The sequence below is a fragment of the Macrotis lagotis genome, chromosome 5 (assembly GCF_037893015.1).
Source record: "Macrotis lagotis isolate mMagLag1 chromosome 5, bilby.v1.9.chrom.fasta, whole genome shotgun sequence".
Taxonomy (NCBI): Eukaryota; Metazoa; Chordata; class Mammalia; order Peramelemorphia; family Peramelidae; genus Macrotis; species Macrotis lagotis.
In genome coordinates, this window is record NC_133662.1 from 105,394,720 (window position 1) to 105,419,940 (window position 25,221).

General features: G+C 37.2%; 1 protein-coding gene across 1 annotated transcript in view; it reads right to left on the reverse strand.

Moving 5' to 3' along the window:
• Window positions 1-25,221, reverse strand: part of PREP (prolyl endopeptidase) — a 164,695-nt gene that overhangs the window by 99,434 nt on the left and 40,040 nt on the right. Inside the window, exon 7 of the mRNA XM_074187256.1 lies at window positions 4,488-4,593. Within this exon, the coding sequence (XP_074043357.1) occupies window positions 4,488-4,593 (106 nt within the window). The remainder of the gene's footprint in view (window positions 1-4,487; window positions 4,594-25,221) is intronic.

Below are 25,221 nucleotides of genomic sequence, written 5' to 3' on the forward strand. Positions count from 1 at the left end.
TAGGAGTACACTAATGTAGTCTCACTAACCCAGAATGTAGCAAAACCATAGCCTCCCTAGTCCTATAAATTATACCTCTTTTAATAAAGCCTAATATCACACTTGCTTTTAGCGAGTGACAATATCATATTCTTTAGTTATATTGAGCTTCTGGTTCACAAACATCCTAAGATCTTAATTTATTTAGTCATAGCTCTCTCATCTAAACTTGTGTAGCTGGTTTTCTGAACCCAAATGGAAGATACATTTATCCCTATTAAATTTTATCTTACTGAATATAATACAACTGTGTGAAGACTGACAAGGATCCTGGCTTTGTTCAGCTTTGAATCACCTGCAAATTTGACAAATGAATCATTTATACACCATCTAAGCAACTGGGAATAAAACGCTAACTAGCACAAAGCAAAGAACAGAGAGATCCCTTGGAGCATTCTACTAGAGACCTCTTTTTAATCTGATGACAAATCATAATTTCATTTTCTCTTACTAAGCTATCAGTTTTAATCCACATAAGTGTACAAATTATGTAGGACAGGAGTTCTTTATCTGAGATTCATGAACATGATATGTTTTTTAAAAAATCAAAACTCTTTTTCAATATATTTGGTTTCCTTAGTAATCCTAGGTGTTTTACTTCACCAATTTGAAAACATGATTCTGAGAAGCAAAGTCTTCTTAAGACTGTTTAAAGAGTGCATGACACCAAAAAAGGTTAAGATTCCTTGGTCTAGGAACACTCTTCTCTACATCACTCTCTGATCTACTTATTTAATACTCTAAATAAAAGAACTAAGGTTCATGTAAGCATATATTACTCTTAATGAAGTCATGTTAGTCCTTAGTAAACAACTAGAAAAGTAAATGATCATATACAATCCCTTTCATAATCTGCTCTAAAATATTCCAAGAACCGAAGTTATATTCACTACTCTATGGTTTGTAGACTTCACTTTTTTCTATTTTTTTGAAAAATGGGAGAATGTTCCTTCACTAGTTCTGTAGTGTCCCTTTCATTTAGCATGGGAAGTATTAACAGTGAATCCCTAATCATCTCAGTCAGTTCTTATAGTTCTCTAGGATGTAGTTCTCTTAGGCCAGAGACTTAAATTTATCTAGGTTAAATGTTCTTTAATTTCCTATTTATCTTGAGTTTCACTTGGCTATTTTGTTTTTCTTCTTTCAAATCCAAAGATAATTCTTTTTGGAAAAAAAAAAAGAGACCAAAATTAGAGCTGGGAAGTTCTGCATTCTCTTTGTTGCCCATTAATAGTGGTCAGTTTATTCCACCAATGTTGTATTCTTTTGTCAATCTTTTTAAAATAAACATTAAAAACAAACAAAAAAGCCCTCACGACTGTCATGAGTATTCATTAACAATTTAAGTTCATTTTAAATGTTAGTATTTCTTATATTCTTCTTACAGGAACATGCCACTGGATTCATCTTTCATTACTTGCTCTATCTTTCTATAAATCTTAAAATATATGTACACACAAATTATGTGTCTCTATGATTGTATGTATGCATGCATATATATGTACACACACACATTAATTGGTAAGTTCCCTATGCATCCACATTAATTTATTTAGATAACTCTCACTTTTCCATATCAAATTTTTTTTCTTCTTTATTCCTTCAGGCTTCCGCCCTGAGAACTTCCTGTTACTTCTAAGATACAGAAATTAGTCTATTGGGGGCAGCTAGGTGGCGCAGTGATTAGAACACTGGCCCTGGAGTCAGGAGTACCTGAATTCAGGTTTTTGGCTTTTTTGTTTTGTTTTGTTTTGTTTTGCTAGGCAGTGGGGTTAAGTGGCTTGCCCAAAGCCACACAAGCTAGGTAATTATTAAGTGTCTGAGGCCGGATTTGAACTCAGGTACTCTTAACTTCAGGGCCGGTGCTCTATCCACTGCGCCACCTAGCTGCCCCCAGGAGTACCTGAGTTCAAATCCGGCCTCAGACACTTAATAATTACTTAGGTGTGTGACCTTGAGCAAGCCACTTAACCCCATTTGCCTTGCAAAAATCTAAAAAACAAAAAAACCCAAAAAACAGAAATTAGTCTATGGAACTCTATTCATTCTTTCTCTGAATTCTTTGAAATCTGTTTTCCTAAAGAATCAGGGTAGATATCCAATCAACCATGCTTGGCTTTCTTCTCCTTTCAAATTCTAAGGAGTAATAATCACTTTCCTAAGGTTCTCATTCTTTCTACTGCAACAGCCAATGCTTTCTTGGTTATCTAGAATCAGTTCCAAAAGAATTGTAGCTTACTACTCCATATATAGAGTAGTAGGATAAAAGTATTATTAGGACAAATTATGTATTAGCTACTTGGCTTTTGTCAAGAGAGCATTAGAGCAGATGGCTGGATGATGGAAGTCAGACTACTGAACTGTTTTCCAAGCTCACCTATTTGTTCTTTCTGCCCCAGATGGTCTAAGGAATACTACAATGACAATACAATGTATGTTTTCACTTCAGTACAATTTCCTAACAAATAGTACTATTCTAATCTTTTTCTTTCAACCCCTTATGCCCTCAACCCCTTTTGTCTATACCTCTCTTTTTGGATAAAGTCTATCCTTCCCGAGCTATGTTTAGGTCACTGATCCCATCTCACCAAGTGAATCTCATTGGGTCAAATTTATTTCCTTATCGGGAGATTTCAAGTTTAACCTTGTTTGCTGTCATGCTGTGCATTTTTGCATGAATATCTGAGGTCATGTATTTTATTACTAGCTGCTTTTTTGGATTTTTGTCATCTGTGAATTTATTTCTCAATTTTCCTATTGTTATTTTTCTTCCATAACTACATTCTGTGGTATCTAATTTGATAAATATATAAGGATGCCCTTATTCTCTTATCTTCTTTCAATTTAAAGCCCTTTCAATTAGATATCCAAGAGTCCAGGTAAATAAATAAATCAGTCCTTGTTAGGATTCCATCCCTGTCCAAGAATTATTTTCTATATGGGTCCTACATGTATTTCCAGAAATCTAAAATCATTATGAGAAACCAACTTCCTAACCAAATATTTAATTCCTATATCTGCTTGTCTCTTCTGAAATGCTTTCCTTCAACTTGTCAGAATGATGAGAATCTTTTTTTTTTAATCTAAAATTTCCAGTTTCTTACCCAAAAACACACAACTCTTAACAATTTTTTTAGATGCTTTAAGGCAGTATCATAGTGTCAATATCAATGACCAGAAGAGAAAAGTAGTCACCAGACTCCAGGTAATACAAACACTTCATTTTTACAGAGAATGAAAGAAAAGCACAGAAAAGTTAAGTGTTTTTTCTGCAATTTATACAACCAATCAAAACGTTAAAAGGCAGGATTTGAATCCCAATCCTCAGACTCTGGAGTCAGTGTTCTCTCAACTGTACTATGCCAACTCTTTAGGAGAACCACAAATAAAAAACAGGAGGAATGAATTTATATTGAAAAGCTTCTGCTAAGCTGAAATTAGAAAACTCATTTGTGTACTATTTTTGCACTCTTTATGGTGACTACCTATACAAAAGAAACATGACTCTTGCTAGAAAGTTGTTATGCTTATTGACTATTATGAACCATTTGTTGCATTGTATATCTTTCATTTAATATTATCAAAAGTAGTTCACCTTTGAAAATATATATGTGTGTGTGTGTGTGTGTGTGTGTGTGTGTGTGTGTATATATATATATATATATATATAGAGAGAGAGAGAGAGAGAGAGAGAGTTGAATCAAAGGATATAAAACAGGCAGTTTTCAAATAAAGCAATTAAAGCTACATATAATATGATAAAATGTTCCAAATCATTACTGATTAGAGATATGCAAATTAAAACAACTATGAGGTATCACCTCACATCTATCAATCAGATTGGCTAAGATGACAAAAAGGGAAACCAATCAATATTGGAGGGGTTGAGGGGGATTGGGACATTTTTGCACTGTTGGTGGAGTTGGGAACTAATCTACACTGGTAGTGAAGGATTTAGGGAATTTTACAGTTGAAAATCACCTAAGATGAACAGGCAAGGATGGGTCACTTCTGCAAGACTGGATTATTTACAGTGATAAGTTCAGTAGTCTTTTGAACTACTGATATGTGATAAAAGTTCAATTTATTCAACATCAGTCTAGAACTTTGTTGTACAACAAAACACTAATACATAGTGAATTCATTATTCATTTTAGTTTTTTAGGATAATGAGAGATACACACACAGAGAAGGAAAACATACAATCAAGGGAAGCTTCTTTAGAAATCATTTTTTTTTAATTTAAGGAAATGGGGTTAGGTGACTCGCCCAAGGTCACACAGCAAGGCAATTATTAAGTGTCCGAGGCCAGATATGAACTCAGGACCTACAGATTCCAGGGCCGGTGCTCTATCCACTGCACCAGAAATCAATTTTAAAGTCAAAATTACAGCTTTTTAAAATGGATTTTCTGAGAATTTATTTTCCTTGCTTTTAACAGAACTTACCTGTTATGCCATTGGATTCCTGCTGTAGATCACAATACCAGAGTCTGTTAACTGGGTCACATCCCTGTCTTATTGATAATAGGACGTAGCGACCGTCATCAGATAACTATAAGAAATGAGAAAGAATCAGAATATAATCTTCAATAGATTACTGCTGTGATAAAATTTAAAATTGACTCAAACCTGATGTCAAATATAATAAGCTTCTTATTATAAAACAGAACCTTAATCTCAATTACATTTTAGTACTGTCATAAAAACCAGATATAGAACAAATTTTAATCTTAAGATACTTTAAAAACAAAAAAATATAACACCTCTGAATCCAATCAGATTTTTATTTACTCCTATCTCAAATTGCTGTTGTTGTTTGTCCTTCATTTTCAAAGAAGACTATATCAGGAAGCAATGCCATGAAAAGCAAGTGAATTAGATTTGAATGAGGCAGTACAGTGCTAAGTCACCAACCTTACTTTCTCCTCCAGAACCATCTGAGTCCACTGGACAGATATAAATAAGGACAACTGGAGATGGCTCTGGATGTGAAGCAATCAGGGTTAAGTGACTTGGCTCTGGATGTGAAGCAATCAGGGTTAAGTGATTTGTCCAGGGTCATGCAGCTAGTGAGTATTAAGTGTCTAAGACTGTATTTGAACTCAGATCCTTCTGATGCCAGGGCCAGTGCTCTAACCACGGTGCCACCGAGCTGCCAAATCTCAAATAATAAAGAGCTTGTCAGTATAATGGATAGTGCAGAATGGAAAGGAAGAATGGGGTATAAATTCTCCTCTGACACAAATTAAACTCTTTAATTTGAGGAAAATAACTTAACCGAGCATTGGTAACAAGAAACTTTCTTAAAACTAGAAATTGCATCCATATCCATAGATGGAATTTCCATATCGATTTCCCTATACCAATGAAATCACAAAACCAAACACTCATCATCCTATGAATCTCTCAAAAATATCCCATAACTATGAAAATGTGTCGTTTTAACAATGTTAGACAAAATAGAATACTTGTGATAAAACATCTGTAATGTCAAACATAAAGTTGAATATCATACACTGAATCTATGCAACATTTTTTATTCAAATTTTAACTACTGACAACATATAAAATCTGTCCTCCTGACCAAATACATGACTAATTAAATAAAATGTCTGGAAGAAGGAATAGATTCTCATTCATTTTCTGTCAAAATATTTGAGTGCTGGATTTAGAGAGCCTGGCTTCAAATCCCAGTATCACTGACAAGAGGACAGTGTCCCTAGGTAAATCATTTAACCTCTCCTCCTTTGGGACTAGATGGTCTTTAAGGTCCCTTCCAGCTGCAAACCTATCACCTTCAGATTTAATGACAACATGGCTCCTTCTGCATCCAAACCTAAGATCCTATGAACTAAAGATCTAACCAGCTTTTAGTCATGCCTTAAGTCACCTTTATGAAGCAGTATAAGAGGTAAAATCCACACTTGGATCTCTTCCTGAGTCCAGGTTCAGCATCTATTCTGCTATACCATATAACCATTAAACTCTTTAAGCAAAGTACATAGCATATACATACATACATACATACATACATACATATATGTGTGTGTGAATGTATGTATGCATACACATTCTGTTGCTGATGGAAAGTCAGCCTTTAGAAAATTTTTTAAAGGAGAAAAAAATTTTTAGTGTCATGTTTTTAATTAAAAACAGTCAATTATTCTGGTTAGCCTCAAGGACCTGGTATAAAAAGATTAAGTTTAAAAGACATGCTTAGTTCTCATCAACTTTTTGCTTTTCACTGAAAATTGCTAAATTTTTCAGTGTCTTTCTTTGCTGATAAAAGTACATATTTGTAATTTTATTATAAATGAAAAATGGTTATCAGTCATCTTTCCTAATTTTGTGTTTTGATTATTTAAATAGGTGATAAAAACTTGCTTCAATTACTTTATGGTTTTGATGTTCTATCACTCCCTGGTGGTTGTCAAGGAGGGACAAGTTATCCAACTTGTGAAACTGGGCTACAAAAACACATTGCAAGGGTGACCAAGAACACTTGATGACAGCTATGTCAAGACGGTGATGGCAATTGAAATTTAATCTAAGGGAACAATTCCCAAGGCACATTCCTGAGGGACGTCAATTAAGTATGCCATAATCATCAGAGTTCCTCCATTCTTCACTCAGTCAAATGTCAAAAGAAAAAACAAAATGTACTAAACTGTAATCAGAACTTCATTCTGTACATATCACAATTCCCCAGTTTTCAAAACCACTCCTGAATGAAAAATAAGCAGAAAATCTGCAATTTCCATGACACTCCTGAGTGGAAATTCTTTCCATCCCCAGATTAACAAACCTTTCTAAATCTTAGTATGCAAGCCCAAGATCCCAAAGTTAATAAATGCAAGAGGTAAATGTAAACTAGGTTAGTGGACCTCAAGTCCTATGATCTATCCACCAACTCAAAGTGAATCTCCTTCCAGAGGAAATGAATTCAAATATTGTACTCTAAAATTTGCTTCCTGTGTGATTTTTGACAAGACATTTAACTGTCTTGGGACTGAATTTCCTCATGTATAAAATAAGGAGCTTTGGATTAGAGGGTTTCTAATGTCATTTCCAAGTGCAAGTCTATAATTCTATGCTACCAAAAAATGGGTGGTATTCTAATTCCATACAGAGAAATAATAACTATTTTTGAAATGACCAGATACAGTTAAGACTAAATAATCTTAGGCGGCTAGGTGGCATAGTGGATAAAGCACCAGCACTGGAGTCAGGAGTACCTGGGTTCGAATCCGGTCTCAGACACTTAATAATTACCTAGCTGTGTAGCCTTGGGCAAGCCACTTAATCCCATTTGCCTTGCAAAAAAAAAAAAACCCTAAAAAAAAAGACTAGATAATCTTATAAGAGGCTTTCCAACTGCAACATCTGCATATCAGAGTTTATTTGGATCTTTATTTCTAAATATTTTAAATTTAGATTGTAAATTATGTTTTCCTGCACATTAAAAACTAAAATATAAAGCAAAATTTAAATCTTTATATAAAACCTAACACTCAAGGAATTTCAAAACCTTTCTGAAACACCAGAGGCAAGAAATACGGAGAACTAATAATAATGACAATGCTAGCACGCTTGCACTAAAGGGAGATTGCCAAGACATAGGAAAATTAATGACTTAAGAGAATGAGGAAGAAATAGAAAAAGCTAGAAGTATATTAGGTCTCAGAAGGATTCTTAGGATATGGCATGATTTTCAGTTTTATACTCAAAGAAATAATGAAATTTTTTTACCAAATTCAGATCAACTAAAATAACTACTTCTTTGAGACAGTACATAATGATTCTTGGAAACATTAATTCAAACCCAAGGTTTGCACCATGAATACAGTCTTCACAATGATGAGATGATCCATCATTTCCAAGAACCAGAAGTCTTTCATTTTAAATTTCCTAACGTAAAAAATAGTATGCAAAATCTATAATGTACCTTTGAGTATTTTTATAACTGTCCAAATGAAATTCTAAATAAGTCCATCAAAATAAATGCATCTTTTGATTTAGGAATAATCATCTGTATTTTACTTGAAAAAACTACTTAATTCAGATAAATTCTGATATAATCTTACTAATGTTTAAAAAGGATTTCCATATGGATATACATGTAGTGTCCACAAAATATTTATTTTTACAATTCACTATTACGCTCCTATTGTATATGATAGTTATTTTGATTCTATATCCTGGTTAAATTAAAAGTTCTACAACGGTTCTTTTCCAAATTTTGTGGCTCCTTTCATTCCTAGCACAATATCTGTGTTGGGTGAATACTGAATATAGGCAATTTTGATAAAGACCCAGTGAGGTAATTTTCTAGCCCAAGATAATTTAGAAGATCCATGGGAAGACTCTATTCCACCAGGGTTGGAGGGGGTAGGAGCAGCACAACCAGGATCATGTCCTGCCAGAGCAAATGAGCTCCAGTCTTCCAGAAACAGCCTGAAGGGCCTCTGGGTCCCTGAGGACACATAGACACGAAAGGGGAAGCAGTATCTAGACCTCCCAACCCAGGGATCACCAAGCACAACTTGGAAGATCAATGGGAAACCTCTGCCAGAATGATCATGGAGCCCAGGTTAGCATGGCCCTCAGCACAGTCGCAGAAAACTGAAGCCTGTGTAGCCAACCAGCAGGGAGCCGTCTGGCAGCTGCTTCCAGAGCACTCAGCCCACGAAGGGTAAGACGGTGAGGGGAGACTGTCAAGGACACTCCATTATCCCTGGGATAGAACTCTTGTGCTTTGTCCACATTCAGACCCTGGCTGCAAGTCTAGGGCCCCCCACTGCCATAGAGCAGAGACCCTCCTCAAAACTCCAGGGCAGAGGGAAGTGCTTGTGGACATGAATATACCAAAGCACAAGCAGGAAAATGGTCAGAGCCTTTCATAAGACATTGAAGGAATTGAGGTCCAATTACACTCAAAAGCATAAGAAGCACCTCTAAAACAGGATGGGAAAATGAGTAAACAGAAAAAAAAAATTACTTTGGTCCCATGGAGGATCAAAACACACACTCAGAAGATGACAAAGTCCAAGCTTCTGTATTAAAGCCTCCAAGAGAAATAGGAAATGGGCTCAGGCTATGGCATAGCTCAAAAGACTTTGAAAAGCAAGTAAGGGAGGTAGAGGAAAAATTAAGAAGGGAAATGAGAGCAATGCAGGAAAAACATGAAAAAACATGAAAACCAAAACCAAGTAGCAGCTTAGTCAAGAAAATAAAGAAAATAAAATGCTAAAAACCAGCTTAGGTTAAATGGAAAAAGCAGTCCAAAAACTTAATGAGAAGAACATCTTAAAAAATAGAACTGGCAAGATGGAAAAGGAGAAAAAGCTCTCTGCAGAAAACAACTCTTTCAAGTTTGAACAAAGACCAAAGACTATTACCTTTAATTAAAAAAAGAAACCCATTATCTTATTATACAATTTTACTATCTCTTATAACTTTATTTTTCTTCCTTAAGGATATGATTTCTCTCATCACGTTCAACTGAGATCAATTTATACAATGGAAACAATGTAAAGACTAATAGACTGCCTTCTGTGGGGGGGGGGGGGGAAGAGAAGTAAGATTGGGGAAAAAATTGTAAAATTCAAAATAAAATCTTTCTTTTATAAAAAAAAAAGAAAACAATTCCTTCAAACATAAAATGAAGCTAAAGGAAGCTGATGGGCACTTTCTCCGATGAAGGCATCATAAGCTGGGTGGTCCTGAGTCAGTGTCTCCCATATCTTACAATCTATTATAAAGTTCTTATGAGAGACCATAATATTTATTTACCATAACTTGTTCAACAGTTCCCCAACTGATGGACATCCCTTCAATTTCTAATTCTTTGACACTGCAAAAAGAACTGCTATGGGGGGTGGAGCCAAGATGTCCACAAGAGTGGATGGTGTCCTAGGCGCTCTCTCATAAATCTTTGAAACTAAGGACTTTAACTAAATTTTCCAGAGACAGAACCCACAGAGGGACCCAGTGAGGCAGTTAGTTCTCCTACTCAAGGTAACCTGGAAAAGAGCAGAAAGGCTCTGCTCCCTGGGGTCAGAGGGGCAGCCCACCAGAGGGAAAGGACTTCAGCCTCCAGGAGGCAGCCCTGGGGAGCTGGGAGTGGCTCACAGCAGTGGGGGAGTCTCCTGACCTATGCCCCAGGGATCACCAGGCACAACTTGGGGAAACAGTGGGGTGAACCTCTACCAGAGCGAGCACATGAAGCCCAACACTCAAGGCACACAGTGAGCAGCTTGGTCACAGTAGTCCAGATGCAAGAAACAGAAGAAGGAGGAGCCAGTAAGCAGAAGCCCCCAGGGCATGAGCCCATTGAGCTGAGGGAGGGGAGTGAAGAGAAACCACAGAGCTCTGTCCTCTGTCCCTGGAACAGGACTCTGGGGCTCTGAACACATTCAGATCCTGATCGCAGTCTAGGCCCCCCCCCCCCATAGAACAGCAGCCCCCCCCACCTCAGCCCCGTGGCAGAGGGGGGCACTTATGGTCATTCACAGACCAGGAGGGAGGACAGAACCTCACACACTGAGACCCTTGTGGGAGTGTCCCAAAAGCTCAGGAAGCACCCCAAAAACAGCCTTAAGAGTGGGAACATGAGCAAGCAGAGAAACAAGAGAAATACCATTAAGAAATACATTATCTATGAACCCAAGAAGGATCAATATACTCAGTCTGAAGATGAGGAAGCACAAGCTCCTGCATCTAAAGACTCCAGGAAAAATAGAAATTGGGCTCAGGCTATGACAGAGCTCAAAAAAGACTTTGAAAATCAAATGAGGGAGTTGGAAGAAAACTTGGGAAAAGAAAGGAGAGAGATGCAGGAAAAACATGAAAATGAAGTCAGAAGCCTAGTCAAGGAAATCCAAAAAAATGCTGAAGAAAATAGCATGCTAAAAACCAGCTTAGGTCAAATGGATAAAGCAGTTCAAAAAGTTATTGAGGAGAAGAATGCTTTAAAAAGCAAAATTGGCCAGATGGAAAAAGAGATAAGAAAACTCTCTGAGGAGAACAAATCCTTCAGACAAAGAATAGAATTCAGGGAGATTGATGAATTTACCAGAAATCAGGAATCAATACTTCAAAACCAAAAGAATGAAAAATTAGAAGAAAATATGAAATATGTCATTGAAAAAACAACTGATATGGAAAATAGACTTAGGAAAGATAATTTAAAAATTGGAATACCTGAAAGTCATGATCAGGAAAAGAGCCTTGACATCATGTTCAAAGAATTACTACAGGAAAATTGCCCTGATATTCCAGAAGCAGAGGGCAAAATAGAAATGGAAAGAATCCACCAAGAAAGAGATCCCAAAAAACCAACCCCTAGGAATATTATAGCCAAGTTCCAGAACTCCCATGTCAAAGAGAAAATATTACAAGCAGCCAGAAAGACACAGTTCAAATATCGTGGAGCTGCAGTCAGGATCACACAGGACTTAGCAGCAACTACATTGGAAGCTCGTAGGGCTTGGAATACAATATACCGGAAGGCAAAAGAGCTGAGAATGCAGCCAAGAATGAACTACCCAGCAAGGCTGAATGTCCTCTTCCAGGGAAAAAGATGGACTTTCAATGAACCAGGGGAATTTCAAATGTTCCTGTTGGAATGGCCAGAGCTGAACAGAAGGTTTGATCTTCAGATACAGGACTCAGGTGAAGCATGGAGATAAGGAGAGGGGGAAAATATGAGAAACTTAATGATGATGAACTGCATGTATTCCTGCACAGAAAAATGACACTGATAATACTCATATGAACCTTCTCAGTTAACAGAGCAGGTAGAGGGAGCTTTTATAGTTGAAACACAGGAGAAAGCTGAATTTGAAGATAAACTATGGAGTAAAATGGAGTCAACAGAAAAAAAGGAAATGTAATGGGAGAACGAAAAAGGAGAGGGGGAATAGGCCAAGATATTTCATATAATACGATTTTTCTTTATTACAATGAGCTACTGCAATGATACGGAAGGGGGAACAAGGGAATCTTTGCTCTCATAAGAGGTGGCTAGGAGAGGAAACAGCATATCTACTCAATGGGGTATAGGCATCTGGAATAAGAAGGAGAGGGAGACGGGGGAAGGAGGGGTGATGTGAGGGATGGAGGAGAGGATGAACTACGGGGGGAGAGTGGTCAGATATAACACATTTTCTTTTTTACTTCTTGGAAGGGGCTGGGATTAGATGGCCTGTCTGGGACCATACAGCCAGGTGGATGCTGGGCCTAAGGGGTGGTATGGGGACTCAGGGCCTCTTGGCCCCAGGACCAGGAATCTGTCTGCTGCGCCACTCAGCTACCCTACAGCAGAGTCAGAGTGAAAGGAGAGAGAAAATATAGTACATGGTAGTGGAGAAATATGAAAGGAGGGAGTCACAATCAGCAATGGCAACAGTGGAAAAATATGGAAGTAACTTTTACCATGGACTTATCATAAAGAATGTGACCCAATCACGACAGAGTTGTTGGTGTTGGAACAAAGACTGAAGCACATTTTTTATTATTATTATTTTTTGGGGGGGTGCGGGGCAAATGGGGCTGGGTGGCCCACCGGGGGCCGCATAGCAGGGTGACCATTGGGTGGCTGAGGCCAGATTTGGACCCAGGTGCTCCTGGCTCAAGGGCCAATGCTCTGTCTGCCACCTAGCCACGCCTACTATTACTATTTTATTTTATTTTGGTTTTTTTTTCCTTTTTTTGGTTTTTGCAGGGCAGTGGGGTTCGGGTGGCTTGCATGTCACATGGCTGGGTGATTGTTGGGTTGTATGGGACCAGATGTGGGCTTGGGTGCTCAAGACTCCAGGGCTGGTGCTCCATCCACTGCACCACCTGGCCATACCTACAATTATTACTATTTTTTTTAATTTTAATTTTTTTTCTCTCCCCTTTACTTTATCACTCAAGTGAGTTTATATTTTTGGGGGGAGGGGGTATTTTCTTTACTTTTAAACAAGAATATTTTATTAATGTATAAAAAACATTTGTACAAAATGAGAATAAATATTAAATATTAAAAAAATAAAGGACGCTGATGAATCAAGAAACAATAAAACAAAAGCAAAAGAATGAAAATCCAGAAGAAAACTTGAAATATCTCACTGGACAAACTAACCTAACAAACAGATCCAGGAAAGACAATTAAAAAATTATTGGGCTTCCTGAAAGTCATGAAAAGAGGAAAATAATCTAGACTTCATTTTTAAATTTCTACAGTAAAATTGCTGATATCCTAGAAGCAGAGGGTAAAATAGAAATTGAGGGAATCCACTATCTCCTCCAAGAAAGAGATGCCCAAAAAAAAACTCCCAGGAAGATTATAGCTAAATTCTATAACTCCAAAGTAAAAGAAAAAATATTACAAGCAACCAGAAATAATTGAAGTATCATGGCACTGTAGTCAAGATTACACAAGACTTAGCAGTGACTACAATAAGGACTCATAGAGCTCAGAATATAATATTCCAGAAGGCAAAAGAGCTTGGATTACAACTGAGAATCAACTACTAAGCAAAACTGAACATCCTCTTCCAGGGGAAAAGATGAATATTCAATTAAATAGGGGAATTTCAAACTTTCCTGTTGAAAGAAACCAGAAGTGAGCAGAAAGTTTGATCTCCAAAGGCCTCAGGTGAATCACTGAGAGGGTGGACAAGAAGGGTAAATTATAAAGGATTTAATGATGTTGAACTGCATATATTCCTACATGTGAAGATGATACTGATAACACACATGAACTACCTCAATTATTAGAGAACTTAAAAAGAGAATATTTAGATAAAGCACAGGAGAGAGTTGAATATGAAGATTTATTATAAAGATGAAGTCAATGGATGAAAAAGGAATGTACTGGGAGAAAGGGAAAGTAGAGGCAGAATGGGCTAAGATATTTCACATAAAAGAGTGAAGAAAAAGCTTTTGCAATAGAGAAGGAAGGGAGGAAGGGGGGGGGAAGGGAGGGGAAATGAGTGAATCTTCATTCTCATTGGAAATGGCTCAAAGAGGAAATACACTTAAGGGGGTATAGAAATCTACCTTACCCTAGAGACAAAAGGAGAGGAAGGGGAGGGGAGAAAAGGGATGGGGGGAGGGGAGGGGGTATAGGTGATAGAGGAGAGGGTATCTCCTAGGAAAGGGTAGTCAAATACAACACAATGTTTTTTTCAAGGTGGTGGGATAGGGTGGCCTGCTTGGGGACCACACGGCTGGGTGGTTGTTGAGTGTCTGAAGTGGGACTTGGGCTTGGGTCCTCCTGGTCCTGGGGTCTCTACACCACCTGGCTGCCCCATAATTCACTTTTTAAGGAGGGACAAAGTGAGAGGAGAGAGAGAGAATAGAATAAAGGGGAGTGGGCAGGAGTTGATTGATGGAAATACAATTAGCAATAGCAACTATAGGGAAAAAAATACAGAAGCAACTTCTCTGATGGACTTATGATAAAAGAAATAGTTCCATCCCAGAGACAGAGCTACTGGAATCCGAACACAGACTGAAGTACATTTTTTTTTCTTTTTCTCTCACTCTATTGTTCATGTGGTTTTTCTATTTTTTGGGGAGGGAGGGAGGATTATTGTTTACACTCACAACAAAACTATTTTAGTACTGTGTAAACAAATTTTTAAAAAATTAAAAAACAAAATAAAACTATTCCCACACAGAAAAAAAATAACATTTCTGAAGTCTGAAGCTGGAGATTAGGTATTGCGGCATCCTCAATTTAACAACATGGAATAAAATATACTGATTAGATTTACTTATTAGATATCAACTAGAAAAAGTTAATTACAAAGGAGCAAAAAACAGTCATAATATTTGTCTTGGTTAAATAATTATTGGAAATAACAAACAAGTATGCAAAGAGTTTAGGTAAACATACATAGGCACTACTTGTCAGTCATTGATATGGATACTGTTTTAATATACCTTTAAAAGATAAAGCAGAGCTGGATTACGAGGGGGGGGGGTTGTTTTTAAAATTTAAAAAAAAGTCACTGGTAATTAAAAAACAGAAATTCCATATTTGTAAGGAACTTCACAAGTCATCTAGTCCAACTTCTATCTGAATTCCCTGAAGCTCTCCTGCAGAACACTCCAAATGTCTCAAAATTATGACTCTGACCAAATTCTAGAGTGGTGGAACCCAAAACAGTTTTCCAGCCCACAGCAATTTGGAAGATCTACGGAGTCTGTTCCTCCGGGGTTGGAAAGGACCATAGTGCAATCTAGGCTGCATTACACCAGAACTCCAGGAACAGCCTGTGGGGTGCCTGGGTCATTGCCAGTTTGGGGGTGGGGGGTGGGGCGGGCCGTAGTTTCCAAACCTCTCAACCCAGCGATTACCAAGGACAACTTGGAAGGTCAGCAGGAAAACTGCTGCACCAGAGTGAGTGTGGAGTCCTGTATAGAACAGGTCTCAGCTCACTTAGACCTGGAAACTGGAAACAGGTCTGTGGAGCCACCCAAGCAGCTGCTCCCAGGGTGCTCAACCTTGGGGGGGGGGGGGGGCAAGGTCTCTTCACTACCCCTGGGGCAGGACTCTGTTGCTTTTGCCCATCCTCAGATTCAGATCACAATCTGGGCCCCCTATTGCCATAGCAGAGCAGGGACCCTCCTAACAGCTCCAGGGCAGAGGGGAGGGTTTGTGGTCATCCACTCCACAGGCAAGAGAGCAGTCAGAGCCTCTCATAAGACCTTGGAGGAATTAAGGTCCCTGGGGAGGTACCCTAAACCCCTCAAAAGTTAGGTAAGTGTTTTAAATCAGGTCATAGCCTGAGTAAATGAGCAAATAATAAAAGAATCTGTTCAGACACAATTACTTTAGTCCCATGGGGGATCAAGATACACACTCAGAAGATGACAAAGTCAAAGTTTCTGTATCCAGGATATGAAAATCAAGTAAGGGAGGTAGAGGGAAAAATGGGAAGAGAAATGAGATTGATGAAGGAAAATCATGAAAACCAAATCAGCAGCTTGGTGAAGGAGATAATACAAAAAAAAAAAAAAAACCAAAGAAAATAACATGTTAAAAACCAGTTTAGGTCAAATGGGAAAAAGCAATCCTAAAGGTACACTGAGGAGAATAATATCTTAAAAAGCAGAACTGGCAAGATGGCAAAGAAAATAAAAAAGCTCCCTGAAGAAAATAACTCCTGCAAATGTGGAATGGAGCTTTAAAAAAAGCTGATAACTTTGTGAGGAATCAAGAAACAATAAAATAAAACCAAAAGAATGAAAAACTAGTAAAAAATGTGAAATAGCTCATTGGAAAAACAACTGACATGGGAAACAGATCCAGGAGAGATAATTAAAAAGTATTGGGTTGGGCGACTAGGTGGCACAGTGGATAGAGCACTGGCCCTGGAGTCAGGAGTACCTGAGTTCAAATCTGGCCTCACTCAGACACTTAATAATTACCTACCTGTGTGGCCTTGGGCAAGCCACTTAACCCCATTGCCTTGCAAAAACTTAAAAAAAAAAGTATTGGGTTATCTGAAAGCCATTACCAAACACAAGAAAGACTATATTTCATTTTTTAAAAAATTTTCCAGGAAAATTGCCCTGATATTCTAGGGGAGGGTAAAATAGAAATTGAAATGTACCAATCACCTCCTGAAAGAGATCCCCCCAAAAAGCCTCCCAGGAATATTATAGCCAAATTACAGAACTCCCAAGTCAAAGATAAAATATTACTTGCAGCAAAAATGCAAATATTGTGGCACTACAGTCAAGATCACTTAATTTAGCAGTGTCTATACTAAGGCCTTGCAGGACTAGGAATATGATATTCTGGAAGGCAAAAGAGCTTGGACTGCAACTGAAAATCAACTACCCAGCAATACTGAACATCCTCTTTTAGGGGAAAAGATGGAGATGAAATAGGGCATTTTCTGCTGAAATGACCAGAGTTGAACAGAAAGTTTGATCTTCAAGTAGAGGACTCAGGTGAAGCATAGAGAATGGGAGAAAGAAAAAGGAGAGGTAAAATGGGCTAAGATATAGTTCATGCAAAAGAGCCAAGAAAATACTTTTATAATGGAGTGAGCCTTCATTCTCATGAGAAGTGACTCGGAGAGGAAATAAAACACACACACACACACACACACACACACACACACACACACACACACTCAATAGGGTATAGAAATCTATCTTACCCTAGTGAAAAAAGTAGAGGAAGGGGATAGGAAAGGAGAGAGGAGGTGGGGTACAGGAGATAGAAGAGAGGGAAGATCATGGGAGAGGATAATCAGACACAACACTTCTGAGGAGGGATAGGGTGGAGAGAGAGAGAGAAAAGAATAAATGGGAGTGAGGAGGAATAGGATAGAGATAAATATAGTTAGCTGTGGAAAAAAAAAATTGAAGCAACTTCACTGATAGACTTATGATAAAGAATGCAATCCATCCTAGAGTCAGAGGCTATGTTATCTGAACACAGACTGAAGAACATTTTTTTCTTTTTTTCTCACTTTATTTTTCTTGGGGTTTCACTATCTTTGTGGGGGGAGGGGGTATTATGGTTACTTTTACAATAAGACTATTGCAATAATATGAAAATAAATAAATTTTTAAAAATAACAGTACAAGTGATAGGGATAGTTATAAAAGAGTATCAATGAGCATTTAAAAAAAAATAAACAGCAAGATGAATATGGTAATGCCTCCTCCCATCCCACCCAATAACCACTGCTACTAGAGAAGGCTAAAGCTGGGAGGTCCCTTGATCTCAGCTTTCTGAGCTGCGGCATGGCTAAAGTCAATTTTTTGTAGTAAGTCTGACACCAATATGATGAACTTGAGACTGAAAATTCACCAGGTTGCCAAAGGAGGAATAAACCAGTCCAGATCAGAACAGAGCAGCTGAAAGTTTCTGTTACCAAAGAGTACTGCAATCAGGTCTTTGAGGGGCTTCTGAACTCACAGCCAGAACATGAGAGTGATTCAGCCTCCAAAACAAAATGCAACTTTTCTTTTGAAAATATGACTGCTAGGGAGGCTAGGTGGTAGTGGATAAAGCACTGGCCCTGAAGTCAAGAGTACCTGGGTTCAAATCCAGTCTCAGACACTTAATAATTACCCAGCTATGTGGCCCTGGACAAGCCACTTAACCCCATTTGCCTTGCAAAAACCTAAAAAAAAAAAAAAAATGATTGCTAATCATTTCCAAACTGTATCTGATATTTGAAAATATTAAAAAATATTATAAGAGCATTTGTACTTTCATCATGCATGTATGTCATTTACACCCGTCCCAAAAAGGCAATATAAAATTGTTTTCAAGAGATACTAAACTCCAAAGGCACAGGCTTTTTTTTTATTAAATCAAATCTCCACACATGTCATTTCTTGAATATGGGAATTTTTTCTATTCGTAAACAAACTAGTAAAGACGGAAGAGTTTTCATAATTTGAATCAACACACACCTACTTAAAATGAAGAAAGGAACTTCTTTTGTATGCTATACCTGAAGAAATTAAGTGAGCCCATAGAAATAGCCTAAAAAAGCAGTTACCATTTGAAATTGTCTTGTGTGGTACTGGGAGATGATTAACAAAGAGCAAAAAATATTCTTCACTAGCTTTGAGAGAAATAATATTATGTGCAGAAAAAAGAACTTCAGGTTATTTTCACAATGGTTCTAAATCACTTAAAAAATCCATTTAATTTTCTTTACATGCCCCAAAGTTAATCCAGGATTCAAAATTGTTTGCCTTGGAGCTTCTATGTCTCAAAAAGACTTTGAAATGTCAATTCAAAATACTATATAGATTCCTTCAAATCCATAGAACCCAGTTCTAAATCCTCCAAAACAAAGTCTTAGGATAAAACTATGTTGAAAATTTCAGTAAGGCTGAACCTAAGTGTTGATGTAATCACATGGCAATGCACTGACATGCATAGTTCTTTTCATTTTTTTTTATAAATTTACTTATTTTCCAACTATACGTAAAGATAGTTTTCAACATTATTTTTTTTTTATTTTTTGCAAGACAATGGGGTTAAGTGGCTTGCCCAAGGCCACACAGCTAGGCAATTATTAAGTGTCGGAGGTCGGATTTGAACTCAGGTACTCCTGACTCCAGGGCCGGTGCTCTATCCACCACTACCTAGCCACCCCCAACATTATTTTTTAAATATTTGAGTTCCAAAGTTTTCTCTTCCCCCATGACAGCACGCAAACTGATATAGGTTATACATATATAACTATATTAAACATATTTTCACATTAGTCATAATTGTGAAAGAAGAATCAGAACAAAAGTTAAAAAACCCTGAGGGGGGAAAAAATAACATAAAGGACATGCACATTTCTAAAAGCTTGTCATCAGCTTCTATGGAGAATAAAATAAATTATTTGGAATCCCTGGTGGAACCACATTGAAAAAAATGATCCATATTTCACTTAAAAAAATTATACAATTATCAGGGAGACAAAAACCCATCTAATATAAGGGAAAATAACTTGCTAAAATCCCTTATGTTTCCTCTATAGAACTCATGCACTCTGTGATCAGTTAGCTCAATTACAAAAAGGGCCAAGCTTGCAGGTGCAATCACTGTAGGGATCAGTTGTTTTCAATCTGTTTCTTGGTCCCCAAGTACACCCCTAATTTCTATAAGTTGCTTGGAAAAAATGCATACTATTAATCATAAGGAAGCACAAGGGAGAAATGATAGATCAGCCAAATTCATCCCAAGTACTGGAAAAAAATTCCTCTTGGAACCTGCCAGTTTTCTAACTGCCTAGGCTGGAGGCTTTTAATCTGGTGATGATGATTGTGCTTCCCCCTCCCTATCCCCCCCCCAAATTAATTATATTTCAGGATCATTAGCAATCCTCTATATTTTATTTTATGCATCTGAAAACATAATTCTGAGAAAAGGTCCATCAGCTTCATCAGACTACAAAAATGTCCATGACATAAAGTTAAGAAGCCTTGGTTTTCCTGTGCTATTTGAAGTTCCACAAAAGTAGAAATTTCTGAATACTATTCAGAATGATGGACTATTATGGTATCCAGAGTGTTAATCAGAGAAATGGGCATTAAACTTCACACACTAATATTAGGAAGTAGATTGAGCATCATCAAAGCAAATAGGAAAATCCCAACTACAAAGAATTGAATGTAATCTAACAGTTGGAAGGAAAATTCTGTACTTTCTGCGATGGAACAAGGAACTGAAGGTGGTCACCAACTAGACAAAAGTGAAATCTGTCATCATACAAAAATTATTAAAAGAAGGGAGAAAACCAGACAATAATATAATACTTTTGAAATGGCAGGAATAAAGAAAAACAAATCACTTTAGAGAGAAAATTCCTCACAAGGTCTGAAACCTCTGCTATTTCTGGAGCATATACATATCTAATAGGTCCTAAGGGCTTCTGAGAACAGTATACGACAGAAAAAGGAATGTCTCTGAAGGTTTAAAGAATATAGTACAAATTGGGAGCAAGAAAACACTGAAACACCAGATTGTTACCAGAAACTAGTCCAGAGCAAAGCATAATGTACATGATCAAGAAGTATCTGATAATTCTAAAAGAACTGTGATGGAAAATGACAATCACATGCAGAGAAAGGACTATGTCTAAATGCAGTACTATTTTCACTTTTTAAAATTTGGTTCTTGTCTTTTCTTTCTCATGGTTTTTCCCTTTTTGTCCTGACTCTTCTCTTACAACATGACCGAAACATGTGCAACATGATTATGTATGTGTAACCTATAATAGATTACTTGCTATCTTAAGGTTGTAAGGGAGAAAACTATGAAAATTCAATGCTGAAAATTTTCTACATATAACTGGGAAAAATCATTTAATAAAAATTTTAAAAAGAAATATTTAATAATTCATTTCAATTGCTCTTCACTTAAGATAGAACACATAGGACACTTTACGGTTGAGAATTCTAATCTAAGCAGTTCTTACTCTTGTGAAAGTTTTTGGGAATATCATTTAACTCAACTAACTGCTTCTGTTGCACAATCTGAAGTTATAAATATATGCATATATATATATATATATATATGTACACACAGAGAATATACATAGAAAAAATATGTGTATATAAATAAAAATACATGCCAAGTTTAAATGCAAATATAGGCATAAAACTGTATTAATTAGATCAAAGATAAATGGTGCATAAAATACTTGGTAAATTTTAAAATTTGGAAAAAATAAATCTCTAAGATTTAGCTGAATAATTATGAAACCAAAAGCAGCAAGACATTTTCTCCTTAATCCTTCTGTAAGGAATTTGACATATTTTAGGAATATTCATTCCAGAGCACCCTCTGCTGGAAAAGAGACTCAAAAACACTTTGATTTTTTATTTCTGGCTCCTTAAACAAAATACAATTAACTTTAAAATAAAAATATTCAATCATTCATAGATTCAGAAGGACAATTATTGCCCCCATCAATACTTTTGATGTTTTATATTATCATTCGCAATTATTGTTAGCTACAAAGTTTTCTAGGATACCCAGGAACCACCATCTTGGCTCAACCCTCCTCAACAAAAGAAGGGATCTTTTTAGGAAGGTTGGACTGGCAGCTTGATAGCACAGAGCTTGAATCCTGACTCAGATTGGTTGTGACCTTGGGCACATCAGTTAGGTTCATGGTCCATTTCTATCTGTGTAAAATGATGGAGCTAGACTCCCTTAGCTTCTAAGGTGTCTTCCAGCTCTAAAACTATAATCTATCCAAGTGGTACACAGAATGGATTGTAGAAAGGAAAAAACAGGAAGCTGGATAGGCCTAGAAATCTTAGCCTGGAAAAGAAAACCTAGGGGAGATCTGAAAGTTGTCTTCAAGTATCTATCTATAAAGTTTTCATGTGATTCTTCTTAATCCCAGAAGGGAAGCAGAAACAAGAATAAAAGAACAGGCAGACTGTAGAGAGACAGATTTAATACTGATGTAAGGAAAAATTTGTTAACCATAATGAGAACCATCCAAAAGAGGAATGGGCTAGCTCTAGAGGCAGAATAATTGTCCTCACTAGATCATGAAGCAAACTCTGCACACCAACATGTTAGATGTGCTGTTAAATAGGATTTTGTTTAGGTATGAAATCTGTAGGATTTTGAATGAATGAAAGACTGCTCCTAGGTTTTAAGTTTGATGACTGGAAAAAAATGATACTATCAAAGAAAGAAATGCAAATGAAGGATGGCATGGGACAAAAGATAGGGAATTTAACCCTAGTTTGAGAGGCAACAGAACACCACTCTAGTTTCTTGGAGGCAGACTTTGGTTTTTTCCCTATGCAGTAGGAACACCATCTACTGAGGTGAACTTCCCTTCCTTTTGTCTTCTCCCTTCCCCTTCTCTGGTCACCTAAGTGCATAGATCACTAGAATTTACATTCATTCCACTGCATCCTAAAGTCCACTTAGCTTTATCATCTGTCCTTCCACTCTATCTTTCAGAGGCCCAGGCCCAGACATCTGACCTGCTGTTACAAACCTAAGAATCCTTGGGCCTTGTCATCCACTTAATAGTTGATTGTGTTGTCTTTCTTAGTTAAGAGTAATAGTTTCCCAATGCAAAGACTGACAAATTGCCTTCTGTGGGGGGGGGGGGGGGGGGGGGGGGGGAGTAAGATTAAGGGAAAATGATAAAACTCAAAATAAACAAAATCTTTAATAAAAATTAAAAATTAAAAAGAAAAAAGATGACAAACAATGTGGGAAAAAAGAGTAACAGTTTCCTAAAAACGGGAAAATCTCATTCTTTATTTGAATCCCTGGATTTTGGCAAACAGTAAAGGGCTTAATAAATGCCTTCTCATTCATCTACAATGCTGGCCCATAGCAGGAGTCTAATCAATGCAAATCGACTGACAGTAGGATTGTGACTGTTGTAATGAACATTCTGAACATTTTGAATATGTGGAGTTTGACATGAAGATAACAGATACAAGTAGACATGTTCTGAAGACAAAAAGAGATTCTGAGATTTTTAATAAGGAGTCAGGTCTAATAAATTCAAGCTTAGGCTATATGGTAAATCTGAGGGAAAATATAAAGGAAGAAAAAAGAATTTGAGAACTAAACCTTGGGAGAGATAGTATAATACAATAACATATTAGAATACAGGTCCAAACTGTAAGATTCTGAGCACTGTGGAAACTACAAAAAGAGAAGACTAACAAGCATGCTATATTCTTACATGCTTTTTTGTGAAACTATATTTTGTCATCTATATGGATTGGTAACTTAAGAGACTGGATCTGTGATTTCACTGGAACAAGATCCAATTGTGAGCTCCTTGAGGACAGGGATTATCTTGTGCCTCTTTTAATATCCCCAGAGATTGGCAAAATGTCTGGTGCTTGACAAATGTTTAATAATGACTGACAGACTGAGTAAGATCCTCCTAGGTAAAGAAATTCCCTCTGCTGGTACAGACAGGTAGCTTCTCTGCCACTTACCATCCTAGAAAGTCACTTAGAATACTGAGCTTACGTGACCTGCCCTGGTTTCCACAGGTCCTTTGTTTCAAAAGCAGAGATTGAACTTGACTTTCTTGCCAAGTCATTTCAAAACAGATACTCCAATCCTGTTCAGACTCTGCCACTGGGCCCTGATGAGTAAACTCTCATCTTATCTTTCCATTGCAATGAGGGCTATGATACCAGTTTGGAACTTTTCTAACTAAACTCCAATTTCCAATTCTTGTTCCCCTTTTTGTGATATCTTACTTGTTCAATTTAATTTTTATCCTCAGCACTTTTCCTACATAGAAAGCACTAAATAACTTAACTATCATTCATTATAAGGCAGGCTCTCTATCAAATATATCACATTACCCTTCATCTCTAAATTATTGCTATAAAATAGAACCTATACTTTTGAAGTTTCATAAAATCTGTAGCTGCAATTTGCAACTAAATTTTATTCTGCCAGTGATCTGATTTTTTGGATCAGTCAGTAAGAAACACTAACTATATAAACATATAAAAATATCAGTTCAAACCTATGCTATTAATCTTGTTCTGACTTTCCTCCTCCCTCACATCCTAGACCCCTACCTTGGGCTTCTTTGCCTTCATTTCGCACTGGTAGCTCTTCCCTGATGTCATAGGATAGATGAGGGAAAATATAGATAAGGTCTGAAGTTAATCTTTCTTGCTGGCTTTCCCTTCACTCCTTCTCTCTCCCCACCCACCATCTGTTCCAGTTTTGACTACAATAGAACATCCTCTACTTCAGTGTGAGTTTAGCAAAGAAAGAGTACAACACAGCCTTGTCAGGGTGATCATACAGAAAGGATTATGCTCTAATATCTGACTCATCAAGTTAAACAGCTGGGACATGCTCCAGGGAGTTAGGCAGCACATAACTCTTCCTCTTATCCTCGTAAATAAAAATAAAGCAGGTTTCCTGCTTTCAAGAAATTCAAAACTGAATGGAAGAAAACAACAAGTACACAAATACAATGCAGAATGAGATAAATGCACATGACATGTATAAAGTGCCAGAAGAATTTAGCAGAGGGAAACTTGCCTTCCAACTAGGGTATAAAGAAAGGTTTCAGAAAGAAGGTAGTATTTTAACTGGGCCTTGAAGGACAGTAGCATTTCAAAAGGAGGGGTATGCTAAATGAAGGAATTTTAGGAATAAGGAATGTATAAGCAATAAAGATGCTTGACCTTCCTTTTTAGAAGAAGACCATGACATCAGAGAGGTGATGCCATGACATGCTTGTAAATTTGATTTGAGTGAAGGGTGCCGTGCTAAGTCACCAGCCTCACTTCCTCCTCCAGAGACATCTGGGTTCAGTGATCAGATATGAATCAGGATAATTGGAGATAGCTCTAGATAAGAGGCAATCAGGATGAAGTGACTTCTCCAAGGTCACACAGCTAGTATGTATATGAGATCAGATTTGAACTCAGTCCTCCTAATTTCAAGGGCCAGTACTCTACCCACTATGCCATCCATAAAATGAAAGTGGATGAAGTCTTTAGAAAACTAGTATTTGGATTTGGCTAAAATACAGGGTGCATAAAGGGGAGTAGTACAAAGTTGGGGGGAAAATGGTAGATTTCAGGCCAAAAAAGGAATTTCAAGAACATCTGGTCATAGGATCTTTTAGGATCATAGCTCTAAAGCTTAAGGAGATCTCAAGTCACCTACTTCAACTACCTG